The sequence below is a fragment of the Nicotiana tabacum genome, chromosome 9 (genome assembly GCF_000715075.1).
Source record: "Nicotiana tabacum cultivar K326 chromosome 9, ASM71507v2, whole genome shotgun sequence".
Classification (NCBI taxonomy): Eukaryota; Viridiplantae; Streptophyta; class Magnoliopsida; order Solanales; family Solanaceae; genus Nicotiana; species Nicotiana tabacum.
Genome location: NC_134088.1, coordinates 48,081,569 through 48,105,849, shown reverse-complemented (window position 1 = coordinate 48,105,849; position 24,281 = coordinate 48,081,569). Strand labels below are relative to the sequence as shown.

The window sequence follows — 24,281 nt, the reverse complement described above, 5'->3', positions numbered from 1 at the left end:
CTGTTTCTATCCCTAAGTCTACAGGTGAGGCACTATCTCGTCCAGGATAGCGACATGTTATGATTGGCGAGATGTCTGCTTTACATGCGAGTGACACTTGGGAGCTTGTTCCTCTTCCTTCACGTAAGTCTACTGTTGGTTGTCGTTGGGTTTATGCAGACAAAGTCGGCCCGGATAGTCAGGTTGATCGGCTTAAGGCTCGTCTTGTTGCAAAAGGATATACTCAGATTTTTGGGCTTGATTATAGTGATACTTTCTCTCCCGTGGCGTAAGTGGCATTTGTTCGTCTCTTTTTGTCCATGGTTGTTGTACGTCATTAGCCTCTTTATCAGTTAGACATTAAGAATGCTTTTCTCCATAGTGATCTTGAGGAAGAAGTTTATATGGAGCAACCACCTAGTAGGAGGTAACTTGGTCTCGTGGAAGAGCAAGAAACAGAATGTAGTTGCTCTATCTAGTGCCGAAGCCGAATATCGAGCCATGGCTATAGCGACGTGTGAGTTAGTTTGGGTCAAGCAGTTGCTCAAGGAGTTAAAGTTCGGAGAAATCAGCAAGAAGGAACTAGTGTGTGATAACCAAGCTGCTCTTCATATTGCGTCAAATGCGGTGTTCCATGAGAGGACTAAACACATTGAGATCGACTATCACTTTGTCAGAGAAAAAATACTTTCACGAGATATTGTTATAACGTTTGTAAAGTCGAATGATCAACTAGCAGATATTTTCACTAAGACTCTTACTGGTTCTCGTATTAGCTATATGTGTAACAAGCTCAGTACATATGATGTGTATGCACCGGCTTGAGGGGGAGTGTTAGTTTACAGATATGTATAGTGTAGTCTTGTCCCACATTGGAAGAGGAGTAATATCTCCTTGTAGTGTATAGCTATAAATAGGGACCTCTTGTATTGTATTTATCATCTAATATCAATAACATATTTTCTCCAGTGCCTTCTCACAATAATTAATAAAACCTTTCCGTGCTACGCTCCTCACATGGTATCAAAGCATTGGTGAGAAACATCCGGGAAAGAAAACTCAGCCAGACAGTCCCCACGCGTCAATTTTCGGCCACTTCTAGGGTTGTTATTGCGTCACCTACGTTTCCTTCGGTGTTGTACTGAAACCAACACCACCAGAGGGTCCTACATTCTCCGACGACCAAACCCCAGAAAACCTCGCCGGAAAATAACCCCCCACACGCCGGCTAGAAGAAGAAAAATTCCGGCGAGATCTTCTCACGCGTTGGCGCGTGAACTGCCCTCCGGCTATTTTGTGACAACTTCTTTTGGACAGCTTACTCGCGAGGCTATTCCGAGTCTATTCATCCAAGTTACATCAAATTCTGATGACCTTTTTATTCTCCGGCGACTGTTCAGTTTCCGGTGAGAGACAATGTTTTTTCTTCATTGTTCCTGTGAGCTTTTTATTGTTCTTGATTGTCTATGCTACTTGGTCCAACAATGTCTTTGGAACTTGATGTTTTTGGTTCTAAAAGCAAGGGTTCTGGAAATTCAAGTTTGATGATTACTTCAGAACCCTTAATAGGAAGTTCAAACCCTTAAGCCTGGGTTTCTTCTGTTGAGTTGTGGTGCAAGGGTCTAGGTGTCCAAGAACACCTAGCCAAGAAGACTAGTGATGGAGATGAAAAGGCCAAACCACTCTGGGAGAAAGTTGATGCTCAATTATGTAGTTTGTTGTGGCAATCGATTGATTCCAAAATAATGCCTTTGTTTCATCCATTCCAGACATGTTATTCAGTTTGGGAGAAGGCTCGTGCTTTATACACTAATGACATATCTCGCTTTTATGATGTGATATTTCGGATGACATACTTAAAGAAACAGGAATTGGATATGTCAACCTACTTGGGACAGTCGCAGGCAGTTATGGAGGAATTTGAGAAGTTGATACCAGTCACTGCTAGTGTTGAAAAACAACAAAAGCAACGAGAGAAGATGTTTCTAGTTCTTACACTTGCTGGACTGCCTAATGATCTTGACTCGGTGAGAGACCAAATTTTGGCTAGTCCTTCCGTCCCTATGGTTGATGAACTATTCTCTCGATTACTTCCTCTTGCTGCGCCACCCAGTCACGCAGTGGTCTCATTACCAACTATTGACTCATCTATTCTCGCATCTCAAACAATGGAAAATCGTACATCTCAGGCTATAGAGAATCGACGAGGAGGAGGTCGTTTTGAGAGATCTCGACCCAAGTGTTCTTATTGTAATAAACTTGGACACATTCGTGAAGTATGTTATTCTTTATATGGTTGACCACCCAGAAACGCTCATGTTGCTCAGACCGAGACTATAGGTAATCAGAAATTTTCTTTATCTGAAGAAGAATATAATGAGTTCCTTCATTATCAAGCAAGTAGGCAAACATCTCCACAAGTAGCCTCAGATGCTCAGATTGATACTCATGTTGCGGGTAATTCTTTTACTTGTGTTTCTTAGTCTAGTACTCTTGGACATGGACTCAAGAGCTTCTGATCATATCTATGGTAATAAATCACTTTTATTGAATATTGTGTATTCACAGTATCTTCCTACGTTTACTTTAGCCAATGGATTCCAAACTAAGGCAAAAGGAGTTGGACAAGCTAATCCCTCATCTTCTGCCACTCTAGATTCCGGTCTTTATGTCCCTGACTGTCCTTTTAGTCTTGCATCTGTTAGTCATTTGACTCGTGCCCTCCATTGTGGTATATATTTTATTGATGATTCTTTTATTATGCAAGACTGCAGTACGGGGCAGACAGTTGGCACAGGGCGTGAATCATAAGGCCTTTACTACCTTAACTCACTCAATCCCTCCACAGCATGTCCAGCTACAGATCCTCCGGACCTAATTCACAGAAATTTAGGACATCCGAGTTTATCCAAGCTTCAGAAGATGGTGCCTAGTTTGTCTACATTAGATTGTGGGTCGTGTCAACTTGGGAAACATACCCTAACCATCTTTCCGCGTAGTGCTGAGAGTCGTTCAGTATCTATTTTTTCTTTAGTTCATTCTGCTATATGGGGTCCTAGTAGAGTTAGTTCATTGATGATTACGCAAGATGTACTTGTAATTTCCTAATGAAATATCGTTCCTAGTTGTTTTCTATCTTCCAGATTTTTTGTGCTGAAATTAAAAATCAATTAGGTGTTTCTATTCGCACTTTTTGTGGTGATAATACTTTAAAATACTTATCCTCCCAGTTTCAGCAGTTTATGACCTCTCAAAGAATTATCCATCAAATATCTTGTCTGTATACCCCTCAGCAAAATGGGGTAGCATTGAAAGAATATGCATCTCATTGAAACCGCTTGCACACTTCTAGTTCAGTCCCATGTTCTGCTACGTTTTTGGGGCGATGCAGTTCTTATAGCTTGTTACTTGATTAATCGGATGCCTTTAACTGTTATCCAAAATCAGATTCCACATTCAGTATTATTCCCTAAGTCACTCTTATACTTTCTTTCTCCTTATGTTTTTGGGAGTACAAGTTTTGTTCGCAACTTAGCTCTCGAAAAAGATAAGTTAGCTTCTCGTGCTCTTACGTGTTTGCTCCTTCGTTATTCTTGGGTTCAAAAAGGGTATCGTTTCTACTCACTTGACCTTCGTAGTTATCTTATGTCAGCCGATGTCACATTTTTTGATTCTCAACCTTTACTTCTTCTGATCATCTTAATATATTTGAGGTCTTACCTGTACCTACTTGTGAGGAATCCACATCTACAGCACCACCGCAACCACTACTACCTATACAGACTTTTGAGGAGTCTATAGTTGCTCCTCCTACATCCCCAGTCACAAGACTACCACTCTTGACTTATCATCGTCGTCCACGTCCAACATCAAGCCTAGATGATTCACGTCCTGCATCAGATTCTGCACATACTACAGACTCGTCTCCTCCTAATCCCCTAATTGCACTTCGAAAATGTGTACGATCCACACTTAATCCTAATCCCCATTATGTCGGTTTAAGTTATCATCGTTTGTTAGCACCTCATTATGCTTTTGTATCATCTTTGTCCACTGTTTCGACGAATAAGAATAGAGATGAGGCACTATCTCATCCAGGATAGCGGCATGCTTTGGTTGACGAGATGTCTGCTTTACATGCGAGTGGTACTTGGAGCTTATTCCTCTTCTTTCGGGTATATCTACTACTAGTTGTCATTGGGTTTATGCAGTCAAAGCCGCCCCGAATGACCAGGTTGATCGGCTTAAGGCTCGTCTTATTGCAAAAGGATACACTCAGGTATTGAGGCTTGATTATAGCGACACTTTCTCTCTCGTGGCTAAAGTAGCATTTGTTCGCCTCTTTTGGTCCATGGCTGCTATTCGTCATTGGTCTCTTTATCAGTCACATATTAAGAATGTTTTTCTCTACGGTGATCTCGAGGAATAAGTTTATATGGAGTAACCACCTGATTTTGTTGCTCAAGGGGAGTCTAGTGGTCTTGTATGCCGATTGCGCAGGTCACTCTATGGTTTGAAACAATCTCCCCGAGCTTGGTTTGGTAAGTTCAGCACAGTTATTCAAGAGTTCGGCATGACTCGTAGTGAAGCTGATCACTCTGTGTTTTATCGGTATTTTGCTCTTAATCTGTGTATTTATCTGGTGGTTTATGTAGATGATATTGTTATTACTAGCAATGATCAGGATGGTATTACTAATCTGAAGCAGCAACTCTTCCAACACTTTCAGACTAAGGATCTGGGTCAATTAAAGTATTTTCTAGGTATTGAGGTCACTCAGTCTAGCTCAGGTATTGTTATTTCACAACGGAAGTATGTCTTAAACATTTTTGAGGAGACACGAATGATGGGCTGCAGACAAGGAGTGTTCAAAACCGAACCGAAATCGAAAACCGAACCGAAACCGAAGCTTAATGGCTTATTGGTATCGGGTTAACGGTTTAACGGACGGGGAACAGATTGAAATTTTTTTATTAACGGCTTATCAGTTTGGGGGCGGATTATTCAATTTTCTTAACGGATAATCCGTTAACCCGTTAAGAATATGGATTATTTAATTTTCTTAATGGATAATCCGTTAACCCGTTAAGAATATATATATAATTTATTTTTATCCATATAACTGCTCTGGACAATTGTACGAAGTGCAAAGTGAATTGTACTGATTTATTTTTATCCATAAATATGAATTGATATTCTTGGATGTTGTTTCTTCTAAGTAGTGGGTTAATTAGTTATCTAGGCAGAGGTGTTGTCCAAACAAGTTTTTAATTATTACTCCCAACTTGTATGTATGGCATCTCATTGAGACTCATTGAGGCTGCTCGTACCCTACTCATACAATCTCATGTTCCGTTGCATTTTTAGTGGGGATGCAGTTCTAACATCTGGTTATCTTATTAATCGTATGTCATCCTCAGCTATCTAGAATCGAGTTCCATTCTCTGTGTTGTTTCCTCACTCATCCTTGTTCTCTCTTCCACCTTGTGTCTTTGGGAGCACATGTTTTGTTTATAACCTGACTCCAGGAAAAGATAAGTTAGCTCCCCGTGCTCTTAAGTGTGTATTTCTACGTTACTCAAGAACGCAAAAAGGATATCACCTGACCTTCAGCGGTGCCTTATGTCTGCTGATGTTACCTTCTTTGAAATTCAACCATACTTCACAGGCCTAGGTGGTCACTTAGACATTTCATATGTGCTACCAGTTACATTTTGGAGATTCAGTCACTACTTCCCCTCCACCTTCCTCCATGGCTCCATCACTACAGCCCCAACTCTAGCTCCTCCTACATTCTCAATCACAGAAGTCTTACCCATACCAACCGTTGAGGAATCTATATTTGATCCTCATAGATCCCCAGCCACAGGAACACCACTTTTGATTTATCGTCATCGTCCGCGCCCGGCATCAGGCCCAACTGATTCACGTCCTGCACCTGACCCGGCTCCTACTGCGGAGTTGTCTTCTCCTAGTCAGTCGAAGAGAAAAGGTATACGGACGACGCTTAATCCTAATCCCATTATGTCGTTTAAGTTATCGTCATCTATCATCACCCGATTATGCTTTTGTATCTTCTTTGACCTCTGTTTCCATCCCTAAATCTACAAGTGAAGCACTGTCTCATCCAGGATAGCGACAAGCTATGGTTGAGAGATGTCTACTTTACATACGAGTGATACTTGGGAGCTTGTTCCGTTTCCTTCACGTAAATCTACTGTTGGTTGTCGTTGGGTGTATGCAGTCAAAGTTGGTCTAGATGGTCAGATTGATACACTTAAGGCCCGTCTTGTTGCCAAAGGATATACTTAGATATTTGGGCTGGGTTACAGTGATACTTTCTCTCTCGTGGCTAAAATAGCGTCAGTCTGCCTTTTCCTATCTGTTAGTTTATAGATATGTATAGTGTAATCTTGTCCCACATTGGAAGAGGAATTAATATCTCCTTCTAAACAGTGTTTTTCAAGCTATTTCTACAGTTTTCTCACAGGAGTTACTTATTTCCACTATTTCAAGTTAACCCTACTACTACAAATTGTAGCGACATGGGAACCGATACTTTGAATAGTCGGATGGTTTCTTTAGCAGATTATATTGAGTTCCTTCAGTACAAAGCATGTAAGCAGACATCTTCTCAGATAGCTTCTGTTGTTCAAACAGGTAATAGCGTGACTTGTTTCTCCCAATCTTCATCCTCTGAGTCTTGGTTCATTGATTCAGGTGCATCAGATCATATTTCTGGTAACAAATCTTTTTTCACTGCTATTTCGTATTCTCAATCTCTTCCCAAAGTCATAATGGGTCTCAAACCATGGCAACTGCAATAGGTCAAGCAAGCCCACTTCCTTCCTTACCTTTAGATTCAGTCTTTTATGTTCCCAATAGTCTTTTTAATCTCATAGCTATTAGTCGCTTAGCCAAATCACTTAAATGCGCTGTTTTATTTCTTGATGACCATGTTTTTATACAGGAACGCAGTACGGGGCGGATCATTGGTACCGAGCGTGAATCAAACGGACTTTATTACCTTATCCTTGCTAAATCACATGGACTCACATCTTGTCTTCCTTCTACAACTTGTCATGTAACTGATTCACCAGATTTATTACATAAACAGTTGGGACATCCCAGTTTGTCAAAATTTTAGAAAATGGTATCTGGTTTATCTCACTTGTCAGCTCTAGAGTGTGAGTCATGTCAGCTCGGTAAGCATACCCACTCCCATTTTCCTCGGGGTCTTGATAATCGAGCAGAGTCACCTCTTACTTTAGTCCATTCGGGTCAGTTCCACCTTGGGATTCCGCTACTTTGTGAGTTTCATAGATGATTATTCCAGGTGCACTTGGATATTTTTGATAAAAAATCGATATGAGCTATTTTCTAGACCTTCCATGCTGAAATTCAAAATCAATTTGGGGTTTCTAATCGCACATTTCGTAGTGATAATGCCCGAGAGTATTTGTCTTTCCCATTTCAGCAGTTTATGAAATCTCATGGGATTATTCATCAAACATCTTGTCCGTACAAATCTAACCACAAAATGGGGTAGTTGAAAGAAAGAATATATATCTTATTGAAATTGCTCGTACCCTACTCATACAATCTCATGCTCCGTTGCGTTTTTGGGGGATGCAGTTCTTACATCTTGCTATCTTATTAATCGTATGCCATCTTCAGCTATCCAGAACCAAGTTCCATTCTCTGTCATGTTTCCCCACTTACCTTTGTTCTCTCTTCCACCCGTATCTTTGGAAGCACTTGTTTTGTCCATAACCTTACTCCAGGAACAGATAAGTTAGCTCCTCGTGCTCTTAAGTGCATATTTCTGGGTTTTTCGAGAACACAAAAGGGGTATCGATGCTACTCTTCTGACCTCCAGCGGTACCTTATGTCCGCTGATGTTACCTTCTTTGAAACCCAATCATACTTCACAGGTTCAGGTCATCACTTAGATATTTCTGAGGTACTACCAGTTTCACCTTTTAGAGATTCAGTCACTCCAGCTCCACCACTTACGGATCCAGTTGTAGTCCAACCACCTATAGCTCAACTGGAGTTGTAGGTGGTGGAGCTAGAGTGATAGAATCTCCAAAAGATGAAACTGGTAGTACCTCAGAAATATCTAAGTGATGACCTGAACCTGTGAAGTATGATTGGGTTTCAAAGAAACTAACATTAACGGACATAAGGTACCACTGGAGGTCAGGAGAGTAGCATCGATACCCCTTTTGTTTTCTCGAAAAACCCAGAAATACGCCCTTAAGAGCACGAGGAGCTAACTTATCTGTTCCTGGAGTAAGGTTATGGACAAAACAAGTGCTTCCAAAGATACGGAGTGGAAGAGAGAACAAAGGTAAGTGGGGAAAGATGACATAGAATGGAACTAAGTTCTGGATAGCTGAAGATGGCATACGATTAACAACATAGCAAGATGTAAGAACTGCATCCCCCCAAAAATGCAACAGAGCATGAGATTGTATGTGTAGGGTACAAGCAGTTTCAATAAGATGTCTATACTTTCTTTCAGCTACCCCAGTTTGTTGAAATGTGTAAGGACAAGATGTTTGATGAATAATCCCTTGAGATTTCATAAACTGCTGAAATGGGGAAGATAAATACTCTCGGACATTATCACTACAAATGTGCTAATAGAAACCCCAAATTGATTTTGAATTTCTGCGTGTAAGGTCTAGAAAATAGAAAACAGCTCAGATCGATTTTTTATCAAAAATATCCAAGTGCACCTGGAATAATCATCAATGAAACTGACAAAGTAGCGGAATCCCAAGGTGGAACTGACCCGACTAGGACCCCAAACATCCCAATTGACTAAAATAAAATGTGACTCTACTCGATTATCAAGACGCCGAGGTAAATGAGAGCGAGTATGCTTACCGAGCTGACATGACTCACACTCTAGAGCTGACAAGTGAGATAAGCCAGATACCATTTTCTGAAGTTTTGACAAACTGGGATGTCCCAACCGTTTATGTAATAAATCTGGTGAATCAGTAACAGGACAAGTTGTAGAAGGAAAACAAGATGTGAGTCCATGTGATTTAGCAAGGATAAGGTAATAAAGTCCGTTTGATTCACGCACGGCACCAATAATCAGTCCCGTACTGCGTTCCTGTATAAAAACATGGTCATCAAGAAATAAAACAGCCGCATTTAAGTGATTTGGCTAAGCGACGAACAACTATGAGATTAAAAGGACTATTGGGAACATAAAGGACTGAATCTAAAGGTAAGGAGTGGGCTTGCTGAACCTAGTGCAGTTGCCTTGGTTTGAGACTCATTGGCCATTGTGACTTTTGGAAAAGATTGAGAATACGAAATAGTAGTGAAAAGAGATTTGTTACCAGAAATATGATCTGATGCACCTGAATCAATGACCCAAGACTCAGAGGATGAAGATTGGGAGAAACAAGTCACGCTATTACCTGTTTGAACAACAGAAGCTATCTCAGAAGATGTCTGCTTACATGCTTTATACTGAAGGAACTCAATATACTCTGCTAAAGAAACCATCCGACTATTCAAAGCATCGGTTCCCATGTCGCTACAATTTGTCGCTACAATTTGTAATAGTATGGTTAACTTGAAATAGTGAAAATAAGTAACTCCTGTGAGAAAATTTGTAGTAGTATGGTTAACTTGAAATAGTGGAAATAAGTAACTCCTGTGATAAAACAAAGAAATAGCTTGTAAAACACTATTTACAGCAGGAAAGCAGAACACTGTTCTGCGCCGAAAACACTGTTCACGCTGGAAACACTGTAGCTCGCCGGAATCTACTGTAGCTGACGAAAAAACTCAAAGTGGTCGGAATGAAACAAAACCAGTGAGGGTAGGATCGGAATTACCAGGAGATCCTGCAGTTCAACTGGAACTTTTTCAAAATCTGGCCGGAACAGTGGTCACGCGTCGGCGCGTGGGTTAGATCTCGCCGGAAATTTTTTCTTTTCCAGGCGCGTGACGGCGCGTGGACGTGTGTTTTCCGGTGGGGTTGACTGGGGTTTGGTCGTCGGAGCCTGAGGAGTCTTGTGGTAGTGTTGGTTTTTGCACAACACCAACAGAAAGTGATTTGCTTACAGACAACCTTCTAAATCGCCAGAAAATTGCACGGCGAAGAGGTCTTTCTTCCCGGAAGTCGCTGGAATGATGCACAACGACGAGTTTCTCACTAATGCTCTGATACCATGTGACAAAGCACGGGATAAAATATGTTATTGATCTTGGATGATAAATACAATACAAGAGGTCCCTATTTATAGTTATACACTACAAGGAGATATTACTCCTCTTCTAATGTGGGACAAGATTACACTATACATATCTGTAAACTAACAGCGTGCGCTTGGCAGAATCGGTGGTCTTAGACTAGCAGCAAATATATTATTTTATGAAAAATACAAAATTAAAAAAATTATTTTATAAGTTGTTTGATGGCGTGATACAGCTGTGAGCCATGATGTTGAGTTTAATACTGCTGTGAGCCATGGTGTTGAGTTTGATACTTTGATACGGCTGTGAGCCATGATGTTGAGTTTGATACTTTGATACGGCTGTGAGCCATGATGTTGAGTTTGATTCGGCTGTGAGCCATGGTGTCGAGTTTGATACGGTTGTGAGCCATGATATTGGGGGCATTGTGTATGCCTTTATACATCACCCGAGCATTGTGTATGCTTCTTGATATATATTTGGAGCATTGTGTATACTTCGGTGAGCATTGTGTATGCTCTGTTACATATTTGAGGCACTGTGGTGCCGTTGTGGACTTATAGAGGTGTTGGTTAAATTCTTTCACTGTAGTTATGACAATCCCTTAGTGTGTAGTGGGTTGAGATATGTGTGTTCTTGTTAGTTAACTATTATTAACTCTGTTGATACCTATATATTGTGTTATTGTATAATTATTGAGTTTAGTATACTGTTCTTGTTATGGTGTATTTGTATTTTCTAACACTTGTTCCAGAGGTATTCAGAGTGACGGGTCGAGGATCTTACTGGATTATATTTACGTATAACTCACTCCTTACCTGCATCTCTATGCAGATACCGTTGCGGGAGATAGAGTTAGTTGCTGACGAGTCTGTTCGAGTGGATCTTATTGCTGAGGTGAGCCACCGTATTGTTCGTGGAGGCTTTCGTTTCAGTTTTGTCTAATTCGTGTTAGTTATTTCCTTTTTCTTTGGGGGTTTGCATACCCGTCAGTAAAACTCATTACTCTATTAGATGCTCCAAGGTCTTAGTGTGGGATTTGGGCTAGAGTTTTATTATTTGAGTAATTGTTGGTTTTTCTATCAATTGACTAAGGTATTGGGTGATAATTATTTCGTCTTTAATCATTAATAATACTTTTAGCTATGCACTTAATTGTTCTCCCGGTGTTTGAGTAAATGGCTAAATGTTTGAGAAAAAGGTTCGCCTAGCTGGTGGTGTTAGCTAGGTGCCAATCACGTCCGGGGGTAATTTGGGACGTGACAGTAATTTGGTGTCTTGGAAGAGCAAGAAACAGAATATGGTTGCTCGGTCTAGTGCAGAAGCAGAATATCAAGCAATAGTTATGGCAACATATGAGCTAATTTGGATCAAACAGTTGCTCAAGGAATTAAAATTTGGCGAGATCAGTCAGATGGAACTTGTGTTTGATAATCAAGCTGCTATTCATATTGCATCAAATCTAGTGTTCCATGAGAGAACTAAACACATTGAGATTGACTGTCACTTTGTCAGAGAAAAGATACTCTTGAGAGATATTGCTACAAAGTTTGTGAAGTCGAATGATCAGCTTGGAAACATTTTCACCAAGTCCCTCACTGGTTCTCGTATTAGTTACATATGTAACAAGCTCGGTACATATAATTTATATGCACCAGCTTGAGGGGGAGTGTTAGAAAGTTATGTGAATATGTATAATTAGTCCTAGTCCCGTATGTAGTAGGAGTAGGTTATGTATTATGTATATTTAAAAATAGGGTTCATTGTAATATAGTTAAAACATCAATAATATATTTTTCTCCCGTGCTTTCTCACAGTCACGTAAGAGCTGTTCAATCAATTGATTCAAAAGAATCAAAGCAAAAGAAGATTGCAAATCTAACAGCATTGAGAAGACCATAGATATCTAAACATGTATCTAGCAATTCTATAAATATCTACATGCATAGAGCTCGACTGGAAACTCAAAGTTACGTACTTGAAAATGAAATACTCAGAGAATGAGGAGCAGTTATGGTGATATTACCAAAAATGATAATAGAATGAGGTATATGGGAACCAACAAACCGTGAAGCATCAGATGAAAATGTCAGATAAAATCGATAAGATGTAATAAGAACCTCTGCAGCAAGCGACGATTTGGCTCTGGAAACGTCTCACATATGGCTGACCGCATGCTATTGACTCTATTGACACGCTCAGTTCCTGACAATAATCATAAATACATTTAACATGATTCCTCCAGTCCAAAATTCTAGGATAAATTTACCTAGAAAAGATGTCGGAGGTATGCTGACAATTCGTATTCAATACAATGATTATGCCAAAGTTGGCTAGTGGCTTTAACCTAGTTGTATTTGGCATACAAACTTTATCCATTCCGTAAAAAAGTTGAATTTACTCCAATCAAAATGAAATTTTCTTAATCATGGTAGGAATGCATCTCATGATTGCAGCTTTAAAGGAAAGATTGGTAGTAAGCATGTATCACATGGATCCTAACTCAAGGAGAAAAAAAAACTATACTCAGAACATTATAGTGAGTTGTTATGAGACTTTTGGGGCTTAGAAAGTTTAGCATATATGTTCGTAATACAACAGAGTGACATGTTATGATATTTTTGTTGCACGAAAGACACATCGCATGCCTTTTTCTTTATCAGTCACATCAGATTCCCTTTATAAATCTCCAGTAAAACCTGGACCAACTGAAGCAGTGAACATTTAACATGTCCATTTTCCACAAGTGTTTCACCTTTTTCTTATTCCATTGATATCATTTGGAGGTTTAGGCATTATAAGCCGTTTACTTCCTTGACGGTTTGCCGATGTTGGCAAGGACAAGTATGTGAAACAATTGAAATAAAAAAGGCTTTAAAAGAATGTGGAGACATTAAGTTGTTGGCTACATGAATCCTCAATGACCATGTTTATCCATTAAAATTAATCCCAGGCTCATTAAACTCCGCCTGTGTGAGCTTGCTCACATTGCTGCTCCCAAGCCAGAATAAAAGAGGAGGGTTGCGATAGGTTAAAAACCAGCATAAAACTAGCCAATAAATGATGAATCCACAAAATATCTTGAAATAATTTAATCAACAGAGAAAGCATATAAGCCTAGAACTGATATATTCAATGAAGAGAGTATTATTATGCAGAACCTTTACAATAAGCATAGACAGTAGTCAATTAGTGATATATACAAGCTGCAAATTTATGACACTTTTGTTTTTCTGGAACACCCAAAATGTTTGACACCATCCTATTACTATACAACTTTTACCAAATTTCAAGAATTCAATTAAACAATTTCAAAATTTTATGTGATGTCTTCTGTATCAAACTAACATTACGATTTAATATTTTGTTCCGCTATCACTAATACTATGTATAATTCATACTAGCATCTTAAAGCCTAGTCAAACAATGTCATATAAAATGTGATGGAGGGAGTATGAAAAACATTTCTTCTTCTTTCTTCTATATGATCTCGGTTACATCAAGAAGGAAATAAAGGGTCCAAAGGAATCCAGAATTGAGATAAAAAAGAAAAACTTACGAAATGCTTCCAGGAGGGCATTGCAGCAAGATGCAGGAACTGGAGATGACGGTAACTCCCGCAGAATGTACTGAAGAAATTTAGCAGAGAAGTTAGCAATTTGAGAAGGAAATGGCTACAAATATCTAACCTAAGAGTTTCCCTATTTACTTAGGTTTAGAAGGATATACCTTGACACAATCAGCAATAACATGTGCATCATCATCCGGAGAAAACTCACTTTTCCCTGAGTTAAAAAAAAATGATCAAGTGAATTTCATTTCAGTTGTATATGCAACACGGGCTAGAATGTTTCGTTAAATTGAGAAAATAATTCCTAAAATTTGATGCATCACATCAATGGTCCAGGGGAATATATGAGATATAAATCTCTCATTTTTGATAAGGTAAAGAATATTATTAAATTGGTACCAAGATGGTACAGAAAAAACATGAGACATTAATATTTTTTTCACTTAAATTCAGAAAATTTATACAGCAATATTCAACTGAAAAGAAAGAAAAAAAGAAAATGATGGGTAAATGAACTCTTTGTGCCTTAATGTCCAGCAGAAAGTGTACACCAGGGATTAAAAAAGTATATATTCGGGTTATAAGCTACAAAGATTAGTTTATCAAAAGAAAAAAAAAACTACAAAGGTTATATGACTAGCAATTGTATAGCATCTGACCCAGCTAAGATCATATTCACTGAATAACTTAAAACAAACATATAAAAAGCCACCTCCACTCACTAGTTCTCAGAGGTCTATGGAATGTGTTGGGTCATGCCCATGTCGTCCAGCCAAAGGCCCAATGGCCTTATCCTATTATCTTTTGGTTTCCATTCCTATTCGGAATTGGATTCGATTTTTATTCCTATTTGAAGTTAGTTTTGGCTTTAAGAGAAAGTATCGCTCATTATCTATAAATAGAGCAACCTCGAAGAATTGTTCTACGCTCATTGATATAAGTCTTTGAAAGGCTTTAGCACATAAGAGTGGTTTTTGAGAGAGCTTCCATCAAGAGAGAAGAAAGAAGAAAAAGAATTCATTTTGCTGCAGAGTTTATTCCGACCAGCCAGCTTGAAATTACGTTTTCCGATTTGTTCACCGTTGGATTGGGTTGCATTTTTGACTGAGTGTTCCTAACATCTTGGTCTTTGATTTGAACGGTGGAGATCAGATTTGGAGTCCCGTAGCAACCGATCTTTAGCCTTGAACAGCTACTCTGTTTTTGTGATTTCTCCTCTTTCTTCAATTGATTTGTTGTTGCTCCGTGTTTGACACTTGTTGTGTACCCAATTCGGGTTTGCCTCTTCCTCGACATAACAGTGGTATCAAAGCCTTGGTTATTTATCTGGGGTTTTTTACGGAATGGAGGCGAATATGAACAAGATGGTATGTGTAAATAGGAGCAATTATAATGTTAGGAAAAGCAAAATGAAACATTTGTTGTTTGTGAAGATGAATTTACCCATTTTTGCCCCTTATAAACCCGAGAGTATATTTGATGAAGATTGGGATTTCGAACACCAGCAAGTATGTGGATATTATTAGTTATGTGTAGTACCACATTGGAATGAGAGTAATATGTACTTTGTAGACTATAGCTATAAATAGGACCTCTTGAATTATATTGAGTATCTAATATCAATAACGTATTTTCTCCCGTACTTTCTCACATGGTATCAGAGCATTAGTGAGAAAAGATCGTTGTGCGTCAGTCCAGCGTTAACCGGGAAAAAAGAAATTAGTCATCGAGCAATATTTCCGGTGACCTAAGGCCTGTCTACGTGAAAGTCACTTTCTGTCGGTGTTGTGCTAAAACCAACACCACCACGAGGTAGATCACCCTCCGACGACCACGCGCCTCCACGTGCCGGCAACATCAACTTTTCCGGCGAGGGGTCCGACGACTTTCCAGCCATTTTTTCACGAAGTTTCTTCAGGACAGTCTGCTCTCCTCACAATTCCGAGCCTACCCATCTAATTCAAATCAAATTCCGACCACTTTTATATTTTTCCGGCATGAACAGAGTTTCCAGCGTAAAATAGTTTTCTGTTTTCTGCTGTAAGCAGTGTTTTCCCAGCTACTTCTTCAGTTTTCCCACAGGAGTTACTTATTTCCACTATTTCAAGTTAACCCTACTACTATAAATTGTAGCGACATGGGAACCGATACTTTGAATAGTCGGATGATTTCTTTAGCAGATTATACTAAGTTCCTTCAGTACAAAGCATGTAAGCAGACATCTTCTGAGATAGCTTGTGTTGTTCAAACAGGTAATAGCGTGACTTGTTTCTCCCAATCTTCATCCTCCGAGTTTTGGGTCATTGATTCAGGTACATCAGATCATATTTCTGATAACAAATCTCTTTTCACTACTATTTCGTATTCTCAATCTCTTCCAAAAGTCACAATGGCCAATGGGTCTCAAACCATGGCAACTGCAATAGGTCAAGCAAGCCCACTTCCTTCCTTACCTTTAGATTCAGTCCTTTATGTTCCCAATAGTTTTTTAAATCTCTTAGCTGTTAGTCGCTTAGCCAAATCACTTAAATGCGCTGTTTTATTTCTTGATGACCATGTTTTTATACAAGAACGGAGTACAGGGCGGATCATTAGTACCGGGCGTGAATCAAATGGACTTTATTACCTTATCCTTGCTAAATCACATGGATTCACATCTTGTCTTCCTTCAACAACTTGTCCTATTACTGATTCACCAGATTTATTACATAAACGATTGGAACATCCCAGTTTGTCAAAAATTCAGAAAATGGTATCTGGTTTATATCACTTGTCAGCTCTAGAGTGTGAGTCATGTCAGCTCGGTAAGCATACTCGCTCCCATTTCCCTCGGCGTCTTGATAATCGAGTAGAGTCACCTTTTACTTTAGTTAATTCAGATGTTTGGGGTCCTAGTCGGGTTAGTTCCACCTGGGGATTTTGCTACTTTGTCAGTTTCATTGATGATTATTCCAGGTGCACTTGGATATTTTTGATAAGAAATCGATCTGAGCGGTTTTCTATTTTCCAGACCTTCCACGCTGAAATTCAAAATCAATTTGGGGTTTCTATTCGCACATTTCTTAGTGATAATGCCCGAGAGTATTTGTCTTCCCCATTTCACTAGTTTATGAAATCGTGTGAGATTATTAATCAAACATCTTGTCCGTACACATTTCAAAAAAATGGGGTAGCTGAAAGAAAGAATAGACATCTTATTGAAACTGCTCGTACCCTACTCATACAATCTCATGTTCCGTTGCGTTTTTGGGGGATGCAGTTCTTACATCTTGCTATCTTATTAATCGTATGCCATCTTCAGCTATCCAGAACCAAGTTCCATTCTCTGTCATGTTTCCCCACTTACCTTTGTTCTCACTTCCACCCCGTATCTTTGGAAGCACTTGTTTTGTCCATAACCTTACTCCAGGAACAGATAAGTTAGCTCCCCGTGCTCTTAAGTGCGTATTTCTGGATTACTCGACAACACAAAAGGGGTATCGATGCTACTCTCCTGACCTCCAGCGGTACCTTATGTCCGCTGATGTTACCTTCTTTGAAACCCAATCATACTTCACAGGTTTAGGTCATCACTTAGATATTTCTAAGGTACTACCAGTTTCATCTTTTGGAGATTCAGTCACTATCTCCCGTTCATCTTCCTCTACATCTCCAACTCAACCACCTACAGCTCTAGTTGTAGCTCCACTACCTATAGCTCCAGTTCCATCACCTACAGCTCCAGTTGTAGCTCCACCACCTATAGCTTCAGTTCCTCTACATAATCCAGTTCAACTTTCTGCAGCTCCACCACTCTTGACTTATCATCGCCGTCCACATCCAACATCAGGCCCAGGTGATTCACGCCCTGCATCAGATTCTGCACCTACTGCGGACTTGTCTTCTCTTAGTCAACCAATTGCATTCCGCAAAGGTGTACGATCCACACTTAATCCTAATCCCCACTATGTCGGTTTAAATTATCATCGTCTGTCGTCACCTCATTATACTTTTATATCTTCTTTGACCACTGTTTCTATCCCTAAATCTACAGGTGAGGCACTATCTCATCTAGGATGGCGACATGCTATGATTGACGAGATATCTTCTTTACATGCGAGTGGCACTTGGGAGCTTGTTCATCTTCCTGCAGGTAAGTCTACGATTGGTTGTCGTTGGGTTTATGCAGTCAAAGTCGGCCCGTATGGACAGGTTGATCGGCTTAAGGCTCGTCTTGTTGCAAAAGGATATACTCAGATTTTTGGGCTTGATTATAGTGATACTTTCTCTCCCGTGGCTAAAGTAGCATATGTTCGTCTCTTTTTGCCCATGGCTGTTGTACGTCATTGGCCTCTTTATCAGTTAGACATTAAGAATGCTTTTCTCCACGGTGATCTTGAGGAAGAAGTTTATATGGAGCAACCACCTGGTTTTGTTGCTCGGGGGGAGTTTAATGGTTGTGTGTGCAGATTGCGCAGGTCACTATATGGTTTGAAACAGTCCCCTCGAGCTTGGTTTGGTAAGTTCAGCACAATTATTCAGGAGTTCGGCATGACTCGTAATGAGGCTGATCACTCTGTGTTTTATGGGCATTCTGCTCCTAATCTGTGTATTTATCTAGTGGTTTATGTTGATGATATTTTTATTACTGGCAATGATCAGGATGGTATTACTAATTTGAAGCAGCATCTCTCTCAGCACTTCCAGACTAAGGATCTGGGCAGATTAAAGTATTTTCTAAGTATTGAGGTTGCTCAGTCTAGCTCAGGTATTGTTATTTCACAGCGGAAGTATGCCTTAGACATTCTTGAGGAGAGTGGAATGATGGGTTGCAGACCTATTGACTCTCCTATGGATCCGAATGCTAAGCTTCTGCCTGGACAGGGGGAGCCTTTTAGAGACCCTACGAGATATAAGAGGTTGGTTAGCAGGATCGAGGCCACGAGCAAATTGTTGGGTACACAGATGCTGATTGGGCAGGATCACCTTTTGATAGACGTTCTACGTCTGGATATTGTGTTCTAGTAGGAGGTAATTTGGTCTCGTGGAAGAGCAAGAAACAAAATGTAGTTGCTCGATTTAGCGCCGAATATCGGGCCATGGCTATGGCAACGTGTGAGTTAGTTTGGGTCAAGCAATTGCTCAAGGAGTTAAAGTTCGGAGAAATCAGCAAGATGGAACTGGTGTGTGATAGCAGAGTTGCTCTTCATATTGCGTCAAATCCGGTGTTCCGTGAGAGGACTAAACACATTGAGATCGACTGTCACTTTGTCAGAGAAAAAAATACTTTCAGGAGATATTGTTACAAAGTTTGTAAAGTCGAATGATCGACTAGCAGATATTTTCACTAAGTCTCTTATTGGTTCTCGTATTAGTTACATATGTAACAAGCTCGGTACATATGGTGTGTATGCACCGGCTTGAGGGGGAGTGTTAGTTATGTGTAGTCTCACATTGGAATGGGAGTAATATGTACTTTGTAGACTATAGCTATAAATATGACCTATTGTATTATATTGAGTATCTAATATCAATAACATATTTTCTCCCGTGCTTTCTCACAGATATATACAAAATGGGTTGAAGACAATATTCGCAACCATATTGTGAATGAGACACATGCGAGATCATTGTGGGAAAATCTCGAGATTTTTTATGCTTCAAAAACTGGGAAGTTGTTCATGTTAAAGCAACTGATGACCTTTAAATACAAGGCGGGTAGTCCTATCCTTGATCATATAAATGATTTTCAGGGTGTCCTTGATCAGCTGCCTAGAATGGAAGTTAATTTTGATGATAAGATACAAGGATTTTGGCTTCTTAATACTCTGCAAGATTCTTGGGAAACACTTCGTGTTTTTTTGACAATTTAAGCTCCTAGTGGTAAGGTGACCATGGAATATGCCAAGAGTGGTGTGTTTGAACGAGGAAGTAAGGAGAAAATCTCAGGGTTCGTCCTCACAAGATGATGTTTTGGTTACAGAAGACCAGGGTGAGATAGAACAAGAGGTTTGAGGAGCAGAGGTAAAAGCAGAAGTAAGTCAAGGTCCAAATATCAGAATTATTCGTGCAACCACTGTGGCAAGAAAGGACATATCAAAAAATTCTGCCAAAAGTTGAAGAAAGACAGTAGAGAAGGAAAGAAAGTTGAAAATAACGAGAACAATATTGCTGCTATTGTTCGAGATGACCTTTTTACTTATGATGAAAACGACAACAATTTGGTATCCCATGAGACGAGCTAGATAGTAGTTTCTGGAGCTACCTCACATGTCACACCAGGAAAAGACTGTTTCTCATCTTATACACCTATTGACTCTGGAGTGTTAAAGATGGGCAATGCCAGTGAGGTTAAGGTATTTGGTGTTGGCATAATTTATTTGAAAACTAATAATGGTTCAACAATAGTTCTTCAGAATGTCAAGCGTGCTCCACACTTTCCTTTCAATTTGATCTCGGGAGGAAGATTAGAAGATGAAGGTGACCATAATGCCCTCTTTAATGGCGCCAATGGAAGTTCACAAAAGGCTTATTAATAGTGGCTCGAGGAGTCAAGTCTTCTCATTTATATGTGACACAAAGCTCTATACTTAATGACTCCATAAATTTGGTGGAAAGTGAAACTTTATCAGAATTGTGGCACAGAAGACTGAGTCATATGAATGAGAGGGGGATTACGTGTTTAGCTAAGAAAAGTTTGCTTTCTGGAGTTAAATAAGCAAAGTTGAAAATGTGTGTCCATTGTTTAGTTGGCAAATAGAAAAAGATTTCCTTTCATAGCCATCCTCCTTTAAGAAAGGAATTATTTGAGCTAGTTCATTCTGATTTGTGTGATCCTTTTAAAGTAAAGTCAAAAGGTGGTGCACTTTACTTTGTGACCTTCATTGATGATCATTCTCGTAAGCTCTGGGTGTATCCTTTGAAATTCAAAGATCAAACACTTGACGTGTTTAAGAAATTTTAGGCCTTAGCTGAGAGACAGACGAGAAAGAAATTAAAATATATTCACACCGACAATGGTGGTGAATATTGTGGTCCCTTTGATAACTATTGTAGAGAATAAGGAATTCGTCATTAGAAAACTCTGCCCAAGACGCCCAATTGAATGGTTTGGCAGAGAGGACAAATAGAACTCTAGTTGAGAGAGTTAGATTCTTTCTTTCAGAGGCTAAACTTCCAAATACATTTTGGGCGGAAGCACTTAACATAGTTGCTTATGTTATCAATTTGTCTCCTGTTGTTGCTTTGGATGGTGATGTCCCAGGCAGAGTTTGGTTTGCCAAAGATGTTTCTTATGATCACCTGAGAGATTTTAGGTGTAAAGCTTGTGTGCATGTTCCTAAAGATGAGAGATCGAAGCTGGATGTCAAAACTAAGCAGTGCATCTTTATTGGTTATGGTCAAGATGGGTTTGGGTATCGTTTTTATGATCCAGTTGATAATAAACTTATTAGAAGTCGTGATGCAATATTCTTTGAAAACCAGACTATTGACGATATTGACAAAGCTGAGAAAATAGAAGATAGATTCTCATAATAATGATAGCTTAGTTGATATTGATCCAGTTTCTATTGCTAAGGCACCTACTGCATATGAAGGAACACAAGACAACAATGAAGACAGTCATCAAAATCAAAATGACCATCATGGTGTAGATGTTATGAATGCTCCAATTAATGAAGTTGTGGTTGATCAGCAACCAATTCCTGCTCAGGTAACTACTTCGAATGCTCCTGAAACCTCGCTTAGAAGATCTACAAGGGAGAAGCAAAAATCCATGCGCTATCCTCCTGATGAGTATGTACTTTTAACTGACATGGGAGAACCTGAGAGTTATGATGAAGTCGTGCAAGATACTCACAAAGATCAGTAGATATAAGCCATGGAAGATGAGATAAAGTCACTCCATGAGAATGGCACATATGAGTTGGTGAAATTGCCGAAAGGTAAGAGAGCTTATTAAACAAATGGATATTTAGAATAAAGCAAGATCAACATACCTCTGCACCTAGGTACAAGGTGAGATTAGTTGTTAAAGGTTTTGGCCAGAAGAAGGGAGTTGAATTTGATGAAATTTTCTCCCCTGTTGTGAAGATGTCTTCTATTCGTGTGGTTCTAGGCTTAGCCACGAGTTTAGATTTAGAGGTTGAGCGGATAAATGTAAAGACTACTTTTCTTCAAGGTGATTTAGATCAGGGTTGTAAATAGCGCTCGCCTCAGCGCTAATAGTGTGAGGCGTAGCGATGCGAGCTGCCATCGCTTTTCTGCTCTGTTGCGTTGCGTTTTACAATAGTGAGAGGCGACAGTGTAGCGACATGCGACTGTAGCATCCCTTTATTTAAAAAAAAGAAAAGAAAAAGGGCAGAGATTAAAGAAAAAGGTCGCGATTAGGGCTTTGAGCTCTCAAACGTTTCTTTCTTCTTCAAGTTTCAAACAATAGAGCAGCCACAACGATTTCGACCCAGCCATATTTGAAAGCTTCAAGTTTCTGCCATCTTCTTCTTCATCCAAGTCGACCCAGCCCCAGGTATGCTTCTCTTCTTCTTCGAGTTTCTTTTATTTCTTCTTTCTTCTTTCTTTCTTCCTTTTCCTTTTCCTTCTTCTTCTCTTCTTCTTTCTATCTTTTTGGCTCTGTTATTTATCGAGCAACAATGCAGAACAGTGTATCAAAAAATATAACAGAGAGTCTGTTTTTGCTCTGTTTTTTCTTCGTTTTTATTCTTCTTCTCTTTTTTTTTTTTGCTCTGTTTTTGATCGAGCAGCAGTGCAACACCCTATTTTTGTTCTATTGTTTTTGCTCTGTTTTTTCAATTCTTTCACTGCTAGGCAGAGGTAGAGAACTTCTTCAAAGTTTCAAACATGAAATTTCCTCCTTTTTCAGTTGTAGAGTAGAATTAATTGCATATTGACTTGATAATTTTTTTCTATAAAACAGTATTGAAATGGCGTCATCCGATGGTAATAAAAGAAATGATATAGCTTGGAATTATCCTATACAAGGCTCATCAAGATCCGCAATTAAATGTGTGTTTTGTGAAAAAATATACCATGGTGGAATAACTCGTCACAAACAACATTTGATAGGTGGATTTTAAAATGTAGTACAATGTTCTCTTTGTCCGCCGGAGGTTAGGGAGGAAGTAAATGTTGAGAAGCAAAATGTGACAAGAACTCAAATGAGTTATGAAGAATCGGTGAATCTTATTGATGAAGATGATGAAATGGGACCTCCCCCCCCAAAAAAAAAAACTCAAAAGATATCTTCAAATAATTCTAGTGGGTCATCCACGACGCGTACGGTGACAAAAGGTCCTCTCAATCTTTATTTCACGGCAAAACAACAAGAAAATGGAAAAGGTGATTCAGGTTCAGGTTTAGAAGCCAAGAAAATTTTGAGGGATCGCGCCGCAAGTTCCTTTGCAACATGGATGTACGATGCAGGGCTCCCTTTCAATTGTGTTAACTACAAATCTTTTGATAAATTCATTGAGGCCGTAGGACAATATGACCCAGGAATGAAGTCTCCTAGCTATCATGAAGTTAGATTAACTCATCTTAAAAAAGAGGTGAAGAAGATAGACAAAATTGTTGAGGAACATAGAGTGCAATGGAACAAGTTTGGATGTTCCATTATGATGGATAAATGGACAGCACGGAATGGAAAAATGGTCATAAATGTATTGGTAAATTCTCCAAGAGGGAGTATTTTTCTTGAATCTTACGATGCTAGCAACTCTTCTACGGATGCAACCAAAATGTACAACTTGTTTACAAAGACTATTGATAAAATTGGAAAGGAAATGTTGTACAAGTTGTTAGCGATAATGCTAGTGAGAATGTTAGTGCTATGTATCCACACATTTATTGGACTCTATGTGTTGCCCATTGTTTCAATTTGATGTTTGGTGACATATTCAAGGAAAACCCATATGATTCAGGTAACTTTAATATAGTTATCTTTAACTTTATTTATACTTATGTCCTATTAAGTTTTAACTATAAAATTGTTATTATTACTTTTACTTTAATATAATTATACTTACTTTCACTAAGGTCGTCAAGATATATTCTTACATCAGTCAGAGGCCATTGTTGTTGAATTTGTTGAGGAAATTTACAAATGAAAGAAATTTGATGAGACCGGCCAAGACTAGATTTGCAACGGCTTTCTTAACTTTGCATTGTTTTTACTTGCAAAAGAAAAACTTGAGAAAGTTAGTTCTTTCAAATGAATGGAAAGATAATAGATATGTAAAGGAAGCTGCGGGGAAAGAAACTGCCAAAATTCTTATTTCTCCATCATTCTGGAATGACGTCGTTCGGGCTCTTAAAGTTGGTGGTCCTTTGATTAGGGTACTTCGTATGGTAGATCTGGAGAGAAAACCTGGGCTATCTTTATGAAGCTACGGATAGAGCCAAAGAAACTATTAAAGCGTCATTTGAGGGAGATGTGAGGAAATATGAGAAAGGTTTTGAGATTATTGATAGCAGGTAGTCGAATCAACTCCATCGACCTTTGCATGCA

General features: G+C 39.2%; 1 protein-coding gene across 8 annotated transcripts in view; it reads right to left on the bottom strand.

Annotated features, from left to right (window-relative positions):
- LOC107795882 (rho GTPase-activating protein REN1-like) overlaps positions 1–24,281 on the bottom strand; it is a 102,008-nt gene that overhangs the window by 40,969 nt on the left and 36,758 nt on the right. For all 8 annotated transcript variants that reach the window (XM_075221664.1, XM_075221666.1, XM_075221665.1 and 5 more), the window contains 3 exons: positions 13,936–13,991; positions 13,766–13,835; positions 12,327–12,411 (listed from right to left, as the gene is read on the bottom strand). In XM_075221664.1, the coding sequence (XP_075077765.1) occupies positions 12,327–12,411; positions 13,766–13,835; positions 13,936–13,991 (211 nt within the window). The remainder of the gene's footprint in view (positions 1–12,326; positions 12,412–13,765; positions 13,836–13,935; positions 13,992–24,281) is intronic.